General features: G+C 39.8%; 1 protein-coding gene across 1 annotated transcript in view; it reads right to left on the bottom strand.

Moving 5' to 3' along the window:
- nalcn (sodium leak channel, non-selective) overlaps positions 1 to 22,888 on the bottom strand; it is an 828,408-nt gene that overhangs the window by 400,160 nt on the left and 405,360 nt on the right. The window contains exon 12 of the mRNA XM_039744792.1: positions 17,271 to 17,402. Within this exon, the coding sequence (XP_039600726.1) occupies positions 17,271 to 17,402 (132 nt within the window). The remainder of the gene's footprint in view (positions 1 to 17,270; positions 17,403 to 22,888) is intronic.

Raw genomic sequence — 22,888 nt, 5'->3', positions numbered from 1 at the left:
AGATTTCTGCGGACAGTGGGTCTTTTAATTTATGGTACATGCTTCCTCACTTAGTTTGACCAGTTGATTTCATACAAGGGACGCTATTGGCGGATGGCTGAGAAGCTACCCAATCAGAGCATGTATTATGTATTAAATAAAACTCCTTAATAATGATATACGATATGCTTCCCGCGTGGTGCTTCGCATACTTAAAAGCTCTAACAGCATCTATTGATTTTTGATTGTTTGCTTTTCTCTCTCTCTCTTGACATTGTCTGCTCCTGACGGAGGGGGTGTGAGCAGAGGGGATGTTCGCACACTGGCCTAGAGGATGCGGACACTCCTCTAAAACATGCTGAAAGACTACCTTCACATTGCTCCCTTTATTGCGGCTTCTTTATCGGGTGGTGCTTTGCATACTTAAAAGCACCTATTGATTTTTGATTGTTTGCTTTTCTCTCTCTGTGTCTATCTCTCTCTCTCTCTCTCTCTCTCTCTCTCTCTCACTGTCTCTGATATTCTCTGCTCCTGACGCACACTCCTTTGAAGAGGAAGATATGTTTGCATTCTTTTAATTGTGAGACAGAATTGTGTGCAAATCTGTGATCCAAGCGTGACAATATATAAATAACAATATAAACGTATGTTTTTTACTTCGTGGATTTTCACTTTTCGCGGGGGGTTCTGGAACACAACTCCCGTGATCAAGGAGGGATCACTGTATTTAGATAAGTATTTATGTTAATTCACTATTTCTACTTCCTTCCCCCAAAATAACAATGGGTGACATACAGATCTCTGTCTCTTAAAATCAAATATTTCTTTGGTCTTTTTTACATTGAGAGTGAGAACGTTTTTATTACACCAGTTTACCATACAGTCCACTTGATTTAGATAGTGACTTTCATCCTCCCCAGATATGTGTACTATGAGCATCGTGTCATAAGCATATTTGATAATGGAGCAGTGGTCATTGTTCTGTCTCAGGTCACTTGTGTATAGAGTAAACCGTAATGGTGATAAGACACCCCTGTGGACTTCCTGTGTTTGAATGAATGCAAAAGAGGCCTTTACTTTGACTGTCTGTGAACAATTTAAAAGAATGTCCTGAATCCATAATGTGATAAATGGGTTTACATTCATACTATTCAGTTTTCCAGTCAGTATGTGAGGCTGTATGGTATTGAATGCTTAAGAAAATCCAAAAATAGTGCTCTAACATATATTCCAGGCTGACCAAGAAATGTATAGATTTGATGTAAGATAACAAGCAGAGCATCTTCAGCACTTTTGGTTGCACAGTAAGCAATTGGTGGTTAACTTGAAAAGACTTTGATTACTGTCTGTTTGGTGTCATCTCCCAATCACTGAGGTCACAACAGATATTAAAGGCATTTTTTCCATTCATCTTCTTCAAGGATTCTAATTAATTTGTTTGCATTTAAAGCACAGTAGAGACACAAACCCTAGAAATTTCTATTTTTTGTTTATGAAATTTTCAGAGTCGCATTAAAAGAATCAACATTTAATCAATACAACAAAAAAGAGGATTTTAATGATTCTGCATCTTTGGTGATGTTGGCCTCAGTGGCATTATGGGACGAAACATTCAACAACTCCAATTTGAGCCAAAATTAAATAAATAAAACGACAATTATGAAACAAATAACTATATACAAAAGTAAAGAGTTGTATATAAAGAGGTCAATAAATGTTGATTAACAAATAACAAAACCATCATGAAAACAGGCGTTCTTAAATGAACACTGACATTAAAAGATTCATTCAGAAATGTGCCACTTGGAAAAAAGAACATTTTGAAATAAAACTTGCAATAATAAAAAAAAAAAATTACAGCTTTGAGCCAAAATAAAATAGTGACATTGTATTTCATAATATGTAGTGGACTTTTCATCATAATTAGATGACATTTAATTATGCATTTTTTTCACAATTTATTGACCAATTTGCGTATAATGCTATAATTTTGCATTCCATAATTGTCATTTTGTTTTGTGAGGTTTCTGAACTCATTTGGGATGGACCCCCATCCCCAATGGGACGACATGCCGAAGCGCACTTGCTGCATCTGTAGAGGGCTACTTGTCCATTGCTAAGGCAGCTGCAGGTTTGCAGCACAGCAGCATTGCGCTGCGGAAGTAACTATGAGACGATAGCAGTAGCGCTATAAGCACCTGTCATCGATGGGTGATGCAAGGAACATTATTATTGCAGGGAACAGTATAACTTGGCCACTGACCTGGCCCCAACCCTGTCTGTTTACTGTGTTTAAGCCTTGTGTTTTGAGGTGGAAGATAGTGACGCACGCATCACAATTTATTTAATTTTAGAACAGATGGTATTCCAAAATGGACACAATGTGTAAATGCATATAAACAGTGGTAGCTTCTAAAAATATCCAATTGAAATCTTCAAGTAGAAGTAATACCTGAAGAACAGTCATGGTTTTAAAAGGTGTACAATTTTCGAAAGCAGATTGATTTGTGTTTATTACCTCTTCACATCCATCTGCTTTATGAACACTGAATAGGGAATTCATTTTAAGCATTACTTTGAATCAGTAATTTCATGTGCTGTCAAAATAGTCTATATCATAGTAACCTGGATATATGTGGAGAAATATTGAAAAAGTATAAATACTTTAAATGAAGAGAGAAAAAAAATCAAGTCACAAAAAATTCCAAGTATCTCTGAGAATGTCTGCATTCTTAGCTAATATAAAAGTATGGTTGTTTTTAATAGAATAAGGGAAAGATGAAGGCACCATACTGACTCATAAATTCAAGGTTTTAACTTATAGTCTTGTCACTGAGTGTATGCCTGCACGTCTTAAAGCTTAGTTTTTTTCTTAAGTTTTGCTCCACATTGTTAAAAAAAATGTCAAATGTAAATGTGTATATGAGTGTGCCCTGCCTTGGATTTGTGTCCAGTGCTGATAAGAAAGGTACCAGCTCGCTGGGACTAGAGATTTTCAAAGAACTGATACTTCAGTCAATAACCATAATTCATAAAAATGCACTTGTGTCTGGTTGGTATAGGGATTATTTAGGAATGCATACCAACAGGTGAGTAAAACATGAGGAGAAACAACATTTAAAAATTGCTGACTGTAGTGATGTTACAAGATCCTAAAAACACATGTCGAAAAGAAAGACAGGGGAAGTAAGGGCCATTAAAGACATCTGCTGCAGTAGATTACAGAGTCTTGCAGCAGAGATTGCTGTGAAACATCGTAGTACAATACATATCACCAGTAATAGGATTTGGTGATGTTATGAAGATTGTTAAAACACATTCAAAGTTACACTGAATTAGAGCCTAAATTCAGAGCTAGTTCTTATTGTGAACTTTAGTTACTTTCTTTTGATTAGAAACAGTAAACCATAGTGATTACTTTCACCCAAAAACACCATCTTCAGCTGTACCATCTCTCTCTATCATAAAAAAAAAACGTGGTTTTCTCAGAGAGACACATATATGTCCCGGCCCGGGGTCGGAAATAAAGGACAAAGATTAGATGACAAAGTAAAATGTCGTAAAGAATGCAGAGTAGGTTAGAGATAATATAAGTATAAAAATTCGAAAGCCTCAAGTAAAAGGATTAGAAAGGATGCATTAGTGCAAACAAACGGAAATTATTACTCGGTGAAATAACAGAACAGCAAAAAGAGGTCAAATATATTGTTCGGATTTAAATTTTAAGTCAGAGTCTTGTAGATCGTCTAATTTATGTTCCCATCAGGGGAAAAAAAGTAGTGTTTCTTCCCAATGAAGAGGCATCTCCGCGAGAATTAAAAGATTCCAAAAATATAGGTGTGGTACACATGCAGAGCAGGTTAGAGATAATGGAAGTACGAAAATTTGAAAGTCTCAAAAAAAAAGGATAGTAAAGGTTGCATTAGCGTAAACAAACAGAAATCATTACTCGGTGAAATAATGGAACAGCGAAAAGAGATTGAACATATTGTTCGGATTTAAATGTCTAATTTATGTTGCCAGCGAGAATTAAAAGATTCCAAAAATGTTGGTGCGGTATGAAGTCCCGTTAGATGGAGACTTTTAACATGAGATTCTTTCAAATCACGCCCTACTTACAACTATTTTTAAACAAGACTACGGTTATCTAACCTAGGTCATGTGAATGCTTTTGTCAGACACAGTTCCTTCGCTTTCAGCTCTTAGTCGTGTAAATACTTTTGGCAGACACACTTCCTGTGTTCTCAGCTGATAAATTTTATCAGGACAATAATTTTATATGTTCTAGATGACACGTCAACAACAAAGCGAAGAAGAAAGAGCATGGACAAACATTCAAAAAAGTCATTTTATTTATTAGAGAGAAAGAAATGATATTCACTCACAGGCAGTTATACGTTGCGTTGTCACGATGTAAGTCCAAACATGGAATTAAAATTCAATGCAATCTTGAAGAAAAGTTAATTCCAAATATTGTTTTAAAGTAAAAGTGAAAATAATGCATATATAACAATTCCCATGAAAATAACAATCTCTTAAAATTGTATATCTGGTTAACCAAACCTCGGGGTCGGCGAGCAGGGGGCAGAGCCCCCTAGTTTCAATAAAAGTAACTTGACTTTTGCGATAAAAATTAATTGGTAATTGGCTTGTTGCTTTTTATTCCAGTTTATCGTGGCTTAGTGATGTCACATAATGTACTTTTTTTATTTTTTTTTTATTTAATTATTTTTTTTTAAATGTGCATGAACAAGCTATGGAAAGCATATAATGCTGAATGTTGATTTCTGTTTTGAACATAGTAATGTATGCTAGTTGTCAGAAAGTCCATTGTCAGGTTGAATTGCGACCTCTAATGGCAATATATTAGAAACACTTGTAAAACTTTTCTTACATATTTCCGGGTGAAAGTTCAGGCTTTGCACGTCTTTTGTTCCTTTGTTTACTTGCTGCACGTTGTGAGAATAGTTTGTCCTTTTCTCTTATCATTTGAGCCATTAATGCTGTACGTCCTTGCGGAAATGTAAGTTTATCATAGATAATTTTATATAAAGAGGTTCAAATGTTTGTTAATCTTACACGTTCAGAGTATTTAAAATGTGTACTTGTACGTAACATTGTAACTTAGTGTATGTATTTAATTTGTTTACAGACCACAGCAACAGGAATTAAAGTACTTTCAGAGTTCAGATTGTGTTTGAGATTAATCCTTATCTCGATATTGGAAAGGGTAGTTTACAAACAAAGTTGTATCACCGTGGAGTCAATAGCGGCACCTCCCGTGGCCAGACATCTGATCGTGTCTACAGTCGTTTGGACTTTATCTCACCTGCATTTCTTACACCAGCCTGTCGTACCGAGACCAGCTCTCATTTTTACTAGTGGACAGTTTTAATGGCTCAGAAATCAAAGGCTTTTCTGTGATGAAAAGGTAAGCTCATTTCAGATGTATTATCATGTATGCAGAGTACAATAAAACATTAGTTACACGCTTGACCAACATGCACCATACAGCCACTCTCCGGAAGTACAAATTTCACTGCATATGGTTATGTAAAATATAACAACACAGAGTATAATAGGCGCATAGTCCCTTCAGTTTTGTGGCCTATCATCTGAAGTCATGTCTGGGAATGCTGTGCCTTTAAGGTAAATGCCGAAGTTAATATTTTTGGTTGTGAAAAAAATTCAAGCCTGGCTTAGCACCTGAAAGACTAAATCTCATGTGTAGTGAGTTTCAATTTGTGATAACATCATATTAACAACTAGTATCTTAATATATTGTTAAAGTGTTCTTATCTAAAAGTACACCTATTGGCCTTATTTGTGCTTGTTTGTTTTATTTCATCTCCAACTATATCTGACAAAATAAACCTGTTAATCCAGTACTGCATATGATTAATATGGCTAAGTGCTTGCTGAAGTCAAGAATTAACACAATATCTAAGTAACTTTTCAAGTTGATTTTTAGACAAAATAAAAGTTTGTCACCAAGTCAGTAAATTTTGACTTTTTTTAGTACTCCATATTTATGAAAGAGTTATAGCGTGGCTGCCAGTCCAAAGCTTTAACATGGTGATTTCTGTTTCCAGATTTTTAAAATATTTTACTCAGAGATCAAGTTGTATCATTGTAAAGTTATCCACAAAAAGAAAAGTGAGACCATTAAGTTTAAAGATTCTGATGTGCTCCATTCTGACAAATTCAAATTACTAAACAAAATACTGAATGCACAGCATGATCATGGAGGTCACTATCACAATTCGTAACAATTTCAGTTATTTTGATATTTAAATTTAATTACTGTATTTTTTCATGGAACCTTCAGGGTTGTGCATGGAAAGCTGTGCAATAGAAAGTTAATAATTCAATATTTATGAACATCAGTACTATATTACTTAATAGATGGGTAACTACATATGGTCATTTTACAACTGCCGCTTCTGTTAATATTTATACTGTTTTACATAATAACATAATATTTCACTTGAATAACGGAGGTAGTTTTAATAAAAAGAAACACTTTAGTTAGTTACGTGAAAGCTCTATCCTATTGTTTTTAGTTCATGTAAATCTTTTTTTTATATAAATGAATAAATATGTAAATGGGATTGCCATCATATTGAATGGGTATATAGTATTGTGAAATGTCACTGGCATTGTTATGGACAACAAAATGTCAGTTTTGGAGGAAAGATTTTTTTTTTTTAAACTCTTTTGCTTACTTACAGTAACATGCACCACATGAGTTGAGCATAAGCTTTCATTTGTCCAACTCACTCCAACTCCACTCCATATTTCAATGCTGCAAGGAGGAATAAACACATCAGCTTTTGTAGCTTTATATTTTGTAGTAATTTCTTAGTGTGTGAAGTGATTTTATTTTTGTTTTGACTATATAATTTGTTTGAAAACTGACCTGAGCTACCATTCACAATAGTTATGGGAATTCCACATATAACAGATTCATCTTGAATAAACAATAATGAAAACTGTTTAGTAACTCTGACCCGTGATTAAACATATAGGTGAAAAACTGAAAATGACAGTGACATGGGTGCTAGAGTAGCATAAAAGAGGCTGCACTGAACAATGTGGTAGCTTGGACTGAAAAAGAATGAAAAGACAGACAGCACGGTGAGAAGAGCTCACATAGAGATGATAATTTGCCTGAGGAGGCTGAGGCACACTTTAGCAGGTGTGCAGTAGGGCAAGACAGTGGGATGTAGCCCAGGTCTCCATCATGAAAGAACTGATAAACTGTTTTCCAAGGAATATTGACCATTGCTTGTGTTTGTGTTTGTATATTTGTGTCAGTCTCAAGTCCTTCCTTCACCATGCCTCAGGATGAACACTGAATTTGTTAAAAAAAGTACATTTTGTAGGAAGTTAAACATACAACCTTAGTACATTTTGTTTTGAGCAGCTGTTATTAATTGATTACTGAAGTCATTAATTTTATAATGCTAAAATTTAGTATGGAGTATTTGTTCTAGCTCTTTTTATAGGGACTGATAGTAAAAGTAAAGTTTCGCTTGGGTAGTTGCAATGGTCCTGTTTCAACCAAAATATTATGATCCGCTTCAGAATTTTGGATGCCCCTTACAGATTAAGTAGCACTGGTACTGACTAGGAAGGACTCTGTATTGAAAATGTAATTTTGGAAATGACAAGTTTTACAAAGCCATGAAGCTATATAATAAATGATGTCTGCACTAGGTAACAGCGTGCCATCAGCTCAGTAGCACTAAAGATATATTGCAGATGTCAATGTCAAAGAAGTGTCAGATCAGGAAGGTTAAAAAAACAGGGGTTTAAAGAAAAAACAGCAAGAGTAGCTGGACAGTCCTTAGGCCAAAACCCTAAAGGACAAAACAATATAATCAACTATATCAAGGGGAATTGAAAGACTTAAAAGTCAGAATAAAAAAGAGTCAAAAACCATGAGAGACAGATTGCCAAAGAAACTAACACAGGACAGTGTTGGTCTGTTCTAGCTGTTGGTCCTTTTTTATGCAGCCCACTTGATTTGTATATAAAACATGTTACATATAGTCTGTGATGACTTAGTTTTTTCAAAGACCCTTTTTTAATGTATATTTCATACATACATTCTTTCCATATACTGTATAATTTACATTTACATGTGGCATTGAAATGCTTCTCTTGTCTTCGCCAATGGTTATCAACACAGAACAGAAAATGGCTGCTCTCAACGAATTAGTCAAAAGAAGGCATCATACCTTCTATATTGATGCCAAATATGCAATAGTTTAATGAAAGAGATGGCAGGTAAATAAATGGTTCCAGCTGCCACTCCACTCCCTTTTTTAAACTGTACAGGTATCAAGGTTGGCCAATCTCACAGCCCTACATGATTATATATCTTTTCTGATGACTTGATTAATGTTTGTTGTTAGAAATCTCATTTAAAGTTCCACGCATGTTAAATATAAAGGCTATCCTTTATATTTGAACGATGCACGGTCATTAAAACAAATACATAGTTCACATAAAATGCATACAGTACATGAATGTAAATATATTAGTCCTTTCATAAACCATTTAAAGGGTAAAATAATACAAATCCTACATTCCTTGACATAATGAGGGACATCATTTACAACTTTACCTTGTGCAGCAAAAATGCTATAACTGTCTCTAGTGCTAATGTAGTTTATATACTAAGTGCTGAATTTGGTTCTTTAGCTGTTGCTAGCTTTACTAACCCACTGCAACAAAAGCTGATAAAGAGAAAAGAGAGTTTCAAAAGGGGCATGAGAACATACGATTGTGAAGTGGAGAGACGTATTGTACCTGTGTGTCTTGCTTGTGTCTAAAAGTGGCCGGTACTTCTTTGTTGTTGTATTTCGGCTCACATTGATAACATAAAAATGTTACTTTTGGCCCTTATTAAAATTCAAGTTGACACTTTTGCTTCATCAGGTCAGGGAGCATGTACGGCTACAGCGTGTTGCCGCACCCACCACATGATGAAACAGCTCGGGATTTTGGTTGGCAACCCCTCAATGAGACACTTGGTCCAGTCCTGCCATCCTTAAATGACCCTCTTTCTGCCACAGCCAGGTATTACGTCCACTCTGGAAAGCATGATATCCAGTAATCTTGAGGGGATCCTGTGAAGTCTCAGGATGTTCCACAGGGCAGCATGATCAACTAAGTTGAACGCTTTATGAAAACTGACAAAAGCTGCAAAGAAACTCTGCTGATATTTGCATGTGTGCTCCATGAGAACCCTCAGTGTCAATGGTAGACTTTTTAGGCATAAAATAGCAGACTGCTCTTGTCGGTGCAGTGCAGACAATAAAATAACATGTATGATGTGCTTTGTGACAGTGCTCACAATATGGCAAAAGCTACTGAAGAAAGTGGAATTAAAAGTTTAGGCTACTTGACTCACACTTTGCAGCATGCTGTAAATGAAGGTTTTTTGTGTCAGAGAAGCATCTCCAACAGTGTTGCCATTGGAAGACAAATTCTTACTCATTCACAGCTCTTCATTTAATGACTAGGAGATATACAGACCTGGGTGCCCCAACAAAAGTACTTCAGCAAGATGTCCCAACTCATTGGAACAGCACATATTATATGCTGAAAAGTCTGGTTGATCAGAAGAGCACTATTGTCGTGTATGATGCTGAATATGAGCTTCCTGCCTCTCTAGTGGCACATCAGTGAAGACTTGTGGAAAACATGATTGCTCTACTTGAACCATTCAAGGAATTTACTAAAGACACAAGCACACATTCATCTACAATTATAGATGTCATTCCATCTGTGTAGCAAGACAGATTCTGGAGTTAAAACAGCGAAAAACATACTTTTAGAGGCTTTCACAAAACACTTCAGTGACACATTCTGTGAGCCATTATACTATCTATCTACTGTTCTTGATCCGCAGTACAAAAATCAATGTTTGTTTTTTGACAAAAATACCAAAAAAACAAGTGCATGAGAACTTGAGAAACAACTGGTTGAGATGTCAGCTGGTGAAGGAGATGTAGAGAGCAACAGTGAACCACAAGATTTGCACTAGGAGAGATAGTGCTGCTTTGTTGTTGGAGATACATGAAGAAATTCTTGTATATGGCTACAAAAGCACAATCAACTGCTGCTGAGGTAAAAATAACTAAATCATAAAATTAATTAATAATCACCTGAGACTATGTAGGATTCCCTCCCCCCCAAAGTTGCTGGATATCATTGCCAGTGTGTTCACTGGTACTGTGAGTGCTGTGCAGAGTGGAGGCAGAACCTCCTTGTTTTTCCCAGTTGATTCTGGGGTTCATCAGGGGTGTGTTCTTGCTCCTACTTTGTTCAATACTTGCATGGACTGGGTGTTGGGGAAGGCCGTGGGATCCAGCAGCTATTGGGCATCTGTTGATGAAGAAAAAATTCACTGATCTTGAATTTGGAGACAATGCTGTGATCATTGTGGAGTCAATGGAGGCTCTGAGCGGGACTCTCGAGAGGCTGAGCGAGGAGTCTTGAGTGTATGGGGGTTGCAAATGTCCTGGATTAAAACCAAGATCCAGGCCTTTAAGGACCTCTTCAGCACAGTCATTGGCAGTGTGTCTGTCTGTGGAGAGAATATGGACCTTGTCAAGAGGTTTACTTACCTCGGTAGCAACATCCACATCACTGGTGACTCTTCCTATGAAGTCAGTTCACGGATTGGGAGAGCATGGGGGGTCATCAGGTCACTGGAAAGGGATGTGCGAAGCCCCTGATATCTTTGCAAAAGGACAAAGGTTCAAGTCTTTAGAGTCCTAGTTCTTTCTGTTTTGCTATATGGTTGCGAGACATGGGCGCTATCCAGTGATCTGAGACGAAGACTGGTCTCATTCGGTACTGTGTCTCTTCAGAGAATCCAGGGTAACGCTTGTTTAACTTTGTGTCAAATGAAGAATTGCTCACGGAATCCCAAATGAGGCTCTATGGCCATGTGGTGCGATTTCCCGAGGGTGTTCCGGGTCACAGGACCCTCATTGTTCAGGACCCAAGTGACAGGACCAGTCCAAGGGAATGCCCAGGTAACACCTGGCTAACGCAGATATCCATCCATCCATCCATCCTCTTCCGCTTATCCGAGGTCGGTCGGGGCAGCAGCAAGCAGAGAGGCCCAGACTTCCCTCTCCCGGCCACTTCTTCCAGCTCTTCGGGAGAATCCCAAAGGCGTTCCCAGGCCAGCCGGAGACATAGTCCCTCCAGCGTGTCCTGGGTCTTCCCGGGCCTCCTCCCGGTTGGGCGTGCCGGAACACCTCACCAGGGAGGCATCCAGGAGGCATCCTGATCAGATACCCGAGCCACCTCATCTGACTCCTCTCGATGCGGAGGAGCAGCGGCTCTACTCTGAGCCCCTCCCGGATGACTGAGCTTCTCACCCTATCTTTAAGGGAAAGCCCAGACACCCTGCGGAGGAAACTCATTTCAGCCGCTTGTATTCGCGATCTCGTTCTTTCGGTCACTACCCATAGCTCATGACCATAGGTGAGGGTAGGAGCGTAGATCGACTGGTAAATTGAGAGCTTTGCCTTACGGCTCAGCTCCTTTTTCACCACGACAGACCGATGCAGAGCCCGCATCATTGCGGACGCCACACCGATCCGCCTGTCGATCTCACGCTCCATTCTTCCTTCACTCGTGAACAAGACCCCGAGATACTTGAACTCCTCCACTTGGGGCAGGATCTCTCCCCCAACTCTGAGAGGGCACTCCACCCTTTTCGGCTGAGGACCATGCTCTCGGATTTGGAGGTGCTGATTCTCATCCCAGCCGCTTCACACTCAGCTGCGAACCGATCCAGAGAGCTGAAGATCACGGCCTGATGAAGCAAACAGGACAACATCATCTGCAAAAGCAGTGACCCAATCCTGAGTCCACCAAACGGACCCCTTCAACACCCTGGCTGCGCTAGAAATTCTGTCCATAAAAGTTATGAACAGAATCGGTGACAAAGGGCAGCCCTGGCGGAGTCCAACTCTCACTGGAAGCGGGCTCGACTTACTGCGGCAATGCGGACCAAGCTCTGACACGGTTGTACAGAGACCGAACAGCTCTTATCAGGGGGTCCGGTACCCCATACTCCCGGAGCACCCCCCACAGGATTCACCGAGGGACACGGTCGAATGCCTTTTCCAAGTCCACAAAACACATGTAGACCGGTCGGGCAAACTCCCATGCACCCTCAGGACTCTGCTAAGGGTGAAGAGCTGGTCCACTGTTCGCGACCAGGGCGAAAACCACACTGTTCCTCCTGAATCCGAGGTTCACTATCCGGGGACCCTCCTCTCCAGAACCCCGAATAGACTTTTCCAGGGAGGCTGAGGAGTGTGATCCCTCTATAGTTGGAACACACCCTCCGGTCCCCCTTTTTAAAGAGGGGACCACCACCCCGGTCTGCCAATCCAGAGGCACTGTCCCGATGTCCATGCGATGTTGCAGAGACGTGTCAACCAAGACAGTCCTACAACATCCAGAGCCTTAAGGAACTCGGTATCTCATCCACCCCGGGCCCTGCCACCAAGGAGTTTTTGACCACCTCGGTGACTTCAGTCCCAGAGATGGGAGAGCCCACCTCAGAGTCCCCAGGCTCTGCTTCCTCGTGGAAGGCATGTTAGTGGGATTGAGGAGGTCTTGAAGTACTCCTCCCACCGACCCTACGCCCGAAGTGAGGTCAGCAGCGCACCATCCCACCATATCACGGTGTTGACACTGCACTGCTTCCCCTCCTGAGACGCCGGACGGTGGACCAGAATCTCCTCGAAGCCGTCGAAAGTCGTTCTCCATGGCCTCTCAAACTCCTCCCATGCCCGAGTTTTGCCTCAGCAACAACCGGCAGCGTTCGCTTGGCCTGCGGTACCTATCAGCTGCCTCCAGAGACCCACAGGACAAAAAGTCCTATAGGACTCCTTCTTCAGCTTGACGGCATCCCTCACGCGGTGTCCACCAGGGTTGGGGATTGCCGCCACGACAGGCACCGACCACCTTGCGGCCACAGCTCCGGTCAGCCGCCTCAACAATAGAGGCATGGAACATGGCCCATTCGACTCAATGTCCCCACCTCCCTCGGGGCGTGGTTGAAGTTCTGCGGAGGTGGGAGTTGAAGCTACTTCTGACAGGGGACTCTGCCAGCCGTTCCCAGCAGACCCTCACAACACGCTTTGGGCCTACCAGGTCTGACCGGCATCTTCCCCACCATGAAGCCAACTCACCACCAGGTGGTGATCAGTTGACAGCTCCGCCCCTCTCTTCACCCGAGTGTCCAAGACATATGGCGCAAGTCCGGCGACATACCACAAAGTCGATCATCGACCTGAGGCCTAGGGTGTCCTGGTGCCAAGTGCACATATGAACACCCTTATGCTTGAACATGGTGTTCGTTATGGACAATCCGTGGCGAGCACAGAAGTCCAATAACAAAACACCGCTCGGGTTCAGATCGGGGGGGCCATTCCTCCCAATCACGCCCTTCCAGGTCTCACTGTCATTGCCCACGTGAGCATTGAAGTCTCCCAGCAAAACGAGGGAATCCCAGAAGGTATGCCCTCTAGCAACCCCTCCAGAGACTCCAAAAGGGTGGATACTCCAAACTGCTGTTCGGCGATACGCACAAACAACAGTCAGGACCCTTCCCCCCCCACCCGAAGGCGGAGGGAGGCCACCCTCTCGTCCACTGGGGTAAACCCCAATGCACAGGCTCCAAGTCGGGGGGCAATAAGTATGCCCACACCTGCTCGGCGCTCTCACCGGGGGCAACTCCAGAGTGGTAGAGAGTCCAGCCCCTCTCAAGGAGATTGGTTCCAGAGTCCAAGCTGTGCGTCGAGGTGAGTCCGACTATATCTAGCCGGAACCTCTCGACCTCGCGCACTAGCTCAGGCTCCTTCCCCTTCAGAGAGGTGACATTCCACGTCCCAAGAGCCAGTTTCTGTAGCCGAGGATCAGACCGCCAAGGTCCCGCCTTCGGCCACCACCCAACTCACACTGCACCCAACCTCCTTGGCCCCTCCCATAGGTGGTGAGCCCATGGGGAGGAGGACCCACGTTACCTCTTCGGGCTGTGCCCGGCCGAGCCCCATGGGTGCAGGCCCGGCCACCAGGCGCTCTCCATCGAGCCCCACCTCCAGGCCTGGCTCCAGAGGGGGGCCCCGGTGACCAGCGTCGGGCAAGGGAAAGCGTTGTCCAAAGTTTTTGCTTTTTCATTGGAGGTTTGTTGAACCGCTCTTTGTCTCATCCCTCACCTAGGACCAGTTTGCCTTGGGTGGCCCTACCAGGGGCATAAAGCCCCGGACAACATAGCTCCTAGGATCATTGGGACACGCAAACCCCTCCACCACGATAAGGTGACGGTTCAAGATAACACAGATAGACAGTCATTTCTGGTGGACTGATGCGCTTGTCTGCCTGGGGTGTTGCCAACCAGGATCCCAAGTTGTTTTGTCATGTGGTGGATGTGGCAATGCGTTGTACCAGTGCATGCTCCCCAACCTGACCTGAGCATCATAATAATTGGGCTGACCAGGTGTCAAAATTAAATTAAAATTAAATTAATATTTTTTTTTTGTAGCCCTAATTATTTTTTTGTAGCTCACAAATTATACACTGCAACTTCCAAATATCCTATCAGTATCATTGTGCATTTGTTGGTAACTCACAGTCCGCACTGCAAGGTGGCTTGCTGGGACCTTGCACAACTTAATAGCATGGGGCAAACTGCTTCACAAACATTAGCTGAGACAAAAAGCCTCACCTTTTTTATCATGTTTTTATAATTTATGTTTGCCAGATTGCCTACAAAACTGTCATTGCAGTGGCGTAGTTTGTTGGTTTTTCCATTTTGGACAGTTGAGTCACTGTGAAAAAATGGTAGACACTTAACAAAAAAGAGGGACAAGTTTGCCTGCATGCTAAAATGCAGTTTCAAGTTTTGTATCTTGTGAAAGATGTGTCCCCTGCATCCGAACTGTAAAATATTTTAAAACAAGATCTACTCCAGTTTTAATGTAACCATTGTTTTTAAACAAAATCTCTCTTTTTTAGGAAAAAACCTACCATTTTTACTTTTAAAGAAGCCAACTTAAGTTCAGGGTTACTTGCCTCATTGTGTCCTTCATTTTACTTTTACTTAAAGTTATATATGTTTGATTATGGCACAAAGAATATGCATTAATTTTGTTGTGTATATAAGCAATGCCATGTTATGTAATGGCATGGTGTCTTGATGTGCTTACGTTACCCAGGATGTGTATATTAAGCATGTTTTAAGCATGTGTATGTTTAAGTATGTTTTTGTACATGAACTGGGGTATTTGTGCTGTAGAGACAGGCCATATCTTGCTTTTATCAACCCCATGTAAAGTACTGGCTGCTTAGGTCTATAGTAAGTTAAAAAAAAAGTGCTCATCCCTGTTTCATATCCTACTGTTCTTTCTTTGATAATGCATAATACATTTTCAGCATAACTCAAAAATTCAAACTTGAAGTGATTCAAAAAAAGTAATATTGACCAGGAATTTCATGAACTGTCAATTCACAACACTTTATTGAGCTTCATCTTTAGCCTGGTCCAACGTGATGCTTTGTTGCCACAGTTACCAAGTGCAACTTTCCCTGATCCTATTTGGTGGAAAAGAAACTGGCCTTTCAGTTTATGGGATGTTTACTCACTAAGTGCACTTTGTGGAATATCCCCTTAGGTTCAAATTTCAACATGGCCTTTTGTCTGTGTAATATTTGTGAAAATCACTAAATAATTGTGGAGAATGTGAAAGTTAGGTTAACAGGTAACTCTAAAATGACTTGTGGGGTGTTCATGAGTGGGTCCTGTTATAGACTGGTATCCGCAATGTTTTTTGCTCCATTTCTTCCGATGTTGCTAAAAAATAAATTTGACCTTCTGCGACCCTGTATTAGTATAATTAAACTTGCAAAACTATTGGATAAAAGAATGTATTTTTTTAAAAAAGCTTGTGTATATGAATAAAAAAAACAGAAGGTTTATGTGAACAGATTGCCTAAAGTTTATTTTTTTAATAAATCTTCACTATGCTGACTGACACTCCAGCATCCAAACTTTACATTATCTGGTCAGACATTGATTTTACTTTAGTGCCTGATTCTCAGCTCAAAGAATGGTGAGCTTTGTGATGTCAGAAGCAACATCTGTTTTATTGTTCATGTCGTGTTGACTGAGACTTCTGTACTTGTAAAATGTTACACAGTTTTAGTTTCTTTTCGTGTCATGATGTAGCTGTCAGACAATAATGACATTACTTTATTGTTTAGGTAATATGGTTGTAATGTTTTGCTGAAAAAACACACTGAGGCATAAATTTGTCTCTTTCTTGATTTGCCTGAAGCTATTACTGGAATCATAAATGACCCTCTACTAAGAGTATGCGTAGGGGCATAACTGGCATGCCTACAGCAAAATAACAAGTGACTTTATTCTCTGCAGTGAGTTCCATAATTTGTTTGATAAAAGAAACTTGCCAACATTACTGGTCGTAAAACCTAATTTATGATAAAAAAATGTTTGTGTACTGTGATCCAAAGCTGGATTTAAGCAATGGTTTAAGAGTTTAATGTTTAAAAATATGCAATGACATTAAGTGTATAAATGTTCTGGCAATATTTATGGAGCTTTACAAGCAAATACCATTTCCATTACGCAACTGAATTTAATGAAATATGATTGCTAATTCATTGATTCATCCAATTTCTGAACTCATTTACTCCACTGAAGTGTTACAGAGAGTCAGCATCATAATATGTTAGGCAACAAACGTCCATGGGATAATAATGCCTGACAAAATTATTCAGTAATATCCCTTGGATGGGAACAAACCAGAAAGATAAAACCTGCCCTAGTCAATCTAGCATCATGAACAACAATGTAATCCTGAAGACAGAATTTCTGTATACATCCCTTGTTATCCACAGGGGTTGGTTCCAGGACCCCCGTGGATACCAAAATCTAAAGATGTTCAAGTTACATATATAAAATAGCATAATATTTGCATATTTCCTATGAGCATTCTCCTGTACACTTTACATCAACTCTAGATTACTTAATGTAGCAGCATTGACCCTGGCTTCAAGAGGTTAAAACAAGAACAACAACAACAACATTGATGCTGAGTTATTAAGAGAAGTGGTATTAGCTGGCATTCTTACCAGATGTTTTTTGTCGCAGTTACAGGAGTAAAGGAGAACACTTCATTCAGCTTGGGGGGGAAAAAAGAGTGAAACATTTTGTCTACAACTCTCACCTCAGCCAGGTAGAACTCATCATACTGGCGACGATAGTTCTCCCCTTTGTAATAATTGCTAGCAGCAACAATCACATCAACAGCAACCATGCTAAGAATAAACATGTGGAAGACTGAAGATCGCATCAGTTGCTGTGGAAAAAGAAAAAAAGAAAAATTTCAGTACCAGATAGAAATCCTGTCAAAGAGCCAATTTCATGTAGTCATACCATAGAAGTGTGATATGCCAGTATAAATAATAATGCTGTTACAGTAGCTAGAGGAGGACTTCCTAAATAATTATTTTCAAGTCTATGCCTGATAGCTACTAAAAAAAAAAAAAAAAAAAGAATCAGAGCTAAATACTAGAAGGCTAACAGGTATGCAGCCACCATTATTGATATTATTGAGTGTGTATCACAAGTCCAGGGAGGGTCCAGCGGCTGTGGGGGAGCTGATGGTGAAAAAAGATTCACTGATCTTGACTTTGCCAAAGATGCAGTGATCTTCATGGAGTTAATGGAGGCTCTGATCCAGGCTCTCAAGATATTGAGCAAGGAGTCTTAATGTCTGGGCTTGTGAATGTCCTGGATTAAAACCAAAATCCAAACCTTTAATGATCTCTTGGGCACTGCCATCAGCAGTGTGTCTGTTTGTGGAGAGAGTGTTGACCTTGTCGAGAGGTTTACTTACCTTGGTAGTGACATTCGTGTCAGACAGATTGGGAGAGCATGGGGGGTCATGAGGTCATTGAAAAAGGGTGCGTGGTGCTCCTGATATCTGTGCAAAAGGATGAAGGTCCAAGTGTTTAGAGTCTTGGTGCTTCCTGTCTTGCTATATGGTTGCGAGACATGAATGCTATCCAGTGACCTGAGATGAAGATTGGACTCCTTCAATACTGTCTCTTCGGAGAATCCTGGGGTACCACTGGTTTGACTTTGTGTCTAATGAGTGGTTGCTCATGGAGTCCCGATTGAGGCACATTACCTGCACTGTGAGGGAGTGTCAGTTACAGCACTACAGCTGTGTTGTGTGGTTCCCTGAAGGTGATCCAGCTCGCAGGATCTTCGAGTGACTGGATCAGGCCAAGGGGACACCCACGTAACATAGATAGAGTATCATTTCCGGAGGGTGTGACTGAACAGCACGTCTGCCTGGGAGGTTGCCAACCAGTATCCTGAGCTATTTTGTTGTCTGCTGGGTGCGGCAATGCACTATAGCAGTTCATGCTCCCCAACCTGACCTGACCTGACCTGTGTCACAAGGCAATGCTGAAGAACTTTCAAAATATCTCAGCTGATGAGAACCACAAATTGAGTGCAGCACCAACAATAAATCGGGGAATTCAGTAGTGGTAAAGACCAACTCAAGAGATTATTTTCTATGTCATTTACCCCTTACTGCTTTTCAGCCAAAAATATATTTTGCAGAAATGCACTGGGGATTATTTAATAGACTCAATGTGACCATGTAAAGCACACTTATGTGGCCAGCCTATGAAAATTCTCTTAAAATACATTTTGAAGCCATTTTCTTTTTAATTTGGGTTTTTGTTTTAACAAAGAATATTTCTGATGTGTCATGAATAGATTTCAGTTTTTAATTGAGAAAATAAATTACCTTATACTCTGAATGTAATGTGTAACTTAAGAAAAAGAAAAAAAGGTCTAAACATGTATCCAGGGCCCAAAAAATAACTATGGTTAATTATACCCCATGGTGGATCTCCAGATCCCAAAGATTTCCTTCCCTTCGTTACATGTATTTGTATTTTTTTTTATCTATCCCTTTCTTCTTAGCCAGTCCCATTCAAACATTACATTAGTTTAGGACTAAATACACTAAAGATAAATGTTTTTAAAAATCTCACATAAATTTAAGTTCTTTCTGAGTTAAGGAATAAAAAAGTGTTGCTTAGAAAAACCAAAAGATTTTAGTTTTCCTGGATGCAGAGAGTTCCAAACAAAGAGAGAACGTTTACATAAGCAGTAAAATTCTCTTTAACTAAAAGACAATCAAGCAGTTCGATGCCGCACAGGGCTCCATTATAAATATCTATACCATGTTTCACATCTGCATCTCAAGTTATTCTTGGCTTTGACAAATTGCCAGCGGGGCCTCAATCAAGAAGGCCTTCTAGTTTAAGCACATTGTTCAGTGCTGCCAGAATAAATAAAATCCAATGCAACATAACCTGTCAGTCAGAGGAGCTTCCCCATTCTGAAGGAGAAAGGTTTTGCAGAAGTTAAACAGACCTAGCAATTGTTGCCCAAGGCAGTCAAGTGAAACTCTGCTATACATACTCAAGTTGACCGCTCACATGTTACATAAATGCTCTGACTTCATTAGATGTAAAAGGTATCAAACAGTACTTTTTCCATTAGATGTAAAAGAAAGTAAAATATAAACAGCAATGTTCACATTTTGCTTTCAGGTATGTGATCACAAGATGTGCCACATCGCATTTACTGCAAATTTGCTTTTCTCTGAATACGATGGCAAGACAAAATTAGGAAAGGTTATATAGTCTTTGTCTCTGTCGTTTATTATTTTAGTTCTACCTTTGGTAAAGGGAAAGTTTGCTTTTGCAAATGCACTGCTAGATAAACCATTCTCATGACTAAAAGAAAACATATATATTGGCATATTAACCCTTTCTGAATATATTTTATGTTGAAGCTGTGTAAAGATGAATGCGACTAGCTAAAATGTCAACACTATTTTTTAAACGTGTATTTAGATAGCATTATCCATTTCATGATTGTGGGAAGCTGTTCCAGTCTTAACAGACTGGAACCAGTCCTGAGAGTAGCATCAGTCTATCACAGGATCCACTCATCCAGATATCATCACTGTTTCATGCACAGTCACTTTTGAGGCAGAAGCTTCACACAAACATGTACTCAATACAAACTACATCAAATTTTCAAATAAGGACTGTGAGCCTGCAATTTCTTATGAAACAACACACCCCAGATAACGCTTTCTTGACAACTGAGTACTTATTTATTGCTAACAGAACTGCTCTGTTGTGGCTTCATATTGTGTAGGAATCCTGTGGCCATATAGGGTGTGGTTCTATGATATGAAATCACCATCTGAAGTCTTCTAGAAGCTCCACCTGTGACTTTAAAACATCAATAAATTTCACTGTCTTCAGGTATGGCTATAATACCACCCTATTTAGAAAGCCGTGACACTTAATTGACTGGATCTTTTTTCACCCAGATGTGTCTGTTGCCTTTTTGTTTCAGTGTTATGGCTTTACTGTACTGTCTTCATTTACTACACTAATTTCTATTGGTGATAATTTGCACAAATGTATTCCTTGAATTAAGCAGTAATGGTCAGTAGTTACAGTATGTTTCATAGCATTCAGTAATGAGAAGTCAAGCAAAATGACACCTTTTATTGGCTAACTAAAAAGATTACAATATGCAAGCTTTCAAGGCAACTCAGAAGGGGGCTGAGTTGCCTCGAAAGTTTGCATATTGTAATCTTTCTAGTTAGCCAATAAAAGGTGTAATTTTGCTTGACTTCTCACTACATTCACAATGGCTAACACGATACAACACCCTAGTACTATAGCATTCAGTATAAATCTTTTGACTGACTGAACATTTTGAATGTTGTTAATTTAACTGTAATTAAAAGGGAAAGGGATTTTAGTCTTGGGTATTCTAAAAGATGCTTTTTGAAAATGTTTTTTAAATTTTTGTTAAGTTTATTTTTTCGTAAGCTGTGCTTGTTTTTTCGGACATTGGTTATACAATAAACTGTCCTCTATGCTCACTCTCAAGCCACATCAAAAATAAATTAGGGCTCTTAATCTAAGATACGTTCACTGAATATATAATCTACTATAAACCATCTGCAATGCCAATATGTTTTATTTAATAACGTAAATAGTGCAAGGTTGTTATGGTTAGTGCAGTAGTTAACACTGCTCCACAGACTCAGGAACCTGCGCTAGAATATCAAAGTATCTCATTCTGTGTGTGGAGTTTACAAGATCTCCTCACGTCTCTGTGAGTTTTCCTCCCACAATACTGAGTTTTCTACACATCCAAAAAAAAAACAAAAAAAAACATGAAGGCTAAGTTAACTCTATCTGAAAAAATGTGAATGCAACTCTAGGTGTGTACATAAGTGAGCCCTGCTGTATATTTCCACACAATCCAGGATGGGTTCCTACCTTTATTCATAGGCTGCTGTTTTAGGCTGTGAACTCTCACAACTCTGAATTGGCTTAAATAGATTTGAGAGTATTATGTTATCAACAGTGCATTGAAAGTAGATGTACATAAGAGTGGCACAGTAGAAAAAATAGGTTAATTTTGTCTTACTGCTTGGAAATCATACAGTCCTCACTTGAATATCCACAAAATACCATTTTAATTAGCCTGCAGTACTGACAGAAATGTTATCTTGGTATTTTAAAATAACTATTTTAATGTGCAATTTAATAGGTGCACTTGAATGAAAGAATTAACTCAGTTATAATCCATAAGTTCAAAAAGGTCTCTGTTTTTTAGGGATGGCCTTTGAAAAACAGTTTGAAAATGACAGGATTAATGATTAAATGGAATGAAATATAATTATCTGACATGTTCATAAGCTAATAATTAAAGGAATTTTTATTCACAACAATAAATATCCTGGAACATAATATTTTTTTAGATGATTGAACTATTTTGAGGCAGCATTTGAGTCACGTTTCTGTCAAAGTCTTCATGGAGTTTACACATTCTCCCTGCGTCCACAGTGTTTTTTTTTCTGGGTTTTCTGTTGGTGTCATCCAGCTGCCTAGAAGCACATAAGAGTATCTGTGTGAGTCTGTCTTGTCATTAAAAGATGGTTCTTATCTGATTGCTGTCAGGATACACTGTAGTGGAATGAATGGGTTCAGATTTATTAACAACTCGCTCAACAGTTCTGAATTATATATAGGGTAAAACAAGAGGTCTGCAAAGTGGTGAGAAGCTGACCAAATGTTTCAGTAAAAAATGAGAATATCAGAAAGACAATAAAATCCAATGTAATACTACTGGTATTCTGATAAATTAATTATAGTCTGCATATGATTTAAGGAGTTTTTCTTAAATTTACCTTTGGTTATGTGTCGATAAGCAGAAATCTTTATTTCATAATTAAAGTCTAGTCTATTGCAGGGAAAGTGCGGTTACAAATTTTGGTGGCAGTGGCTTTACTACTGTCATAAGTACATTGGAATTCCTGCTTGCATGACTGACCAACATGCATTACATTACTTTGCCACACTTCAGTTCTATAAAAGCAAGAATAGAAAGCCCACATCAGCAACCCACATCGATCTATCCCTTAGGGCTCGTTTATACTTCACGCTCAGAATGCGTACGCGCCTGCATCATGGCTGCCACGTGCTGTCAGCGTTCATTTGATGCGTCCTCTGAGCAGGTCCTCAGAAATTAACGTGACCCGTGTGCGAGTTGCATTACCAGCAAAAAGTCTGGGGGCGCAATGTGCTAAAAGATGGAATGTGACGTAAGAGTCTGTTTACTATCTACATGTGACAGAAAGCTTTGCGGATCCTATGAGATCGGTGAGTGCGCTTCAATGTTTGATGAATGGTTCGATGTGGTGAAGCAAAATGCCGACAT

The sequence above is a fragment of the Polypterus senegalus genome, chromosome 2 (assembly GCF_016835505.1).
Source record: "Polypterus senegalus isolate Bchr_013 chromosome 2, ASM1683550v1, whole genome shotgun sequence".
Lineage (NCBI taxonomy): Eukaryota > Metazoa > Chordata > Cladistia > Polypteriformes > Polypteridae > Polypterus > Polypterus senegalus.
The sequence above is the reverse complement of the archived record's forward strand: the minus strand, read 5'-3'. Positions and strand labels throughout refer to the sequence as shown.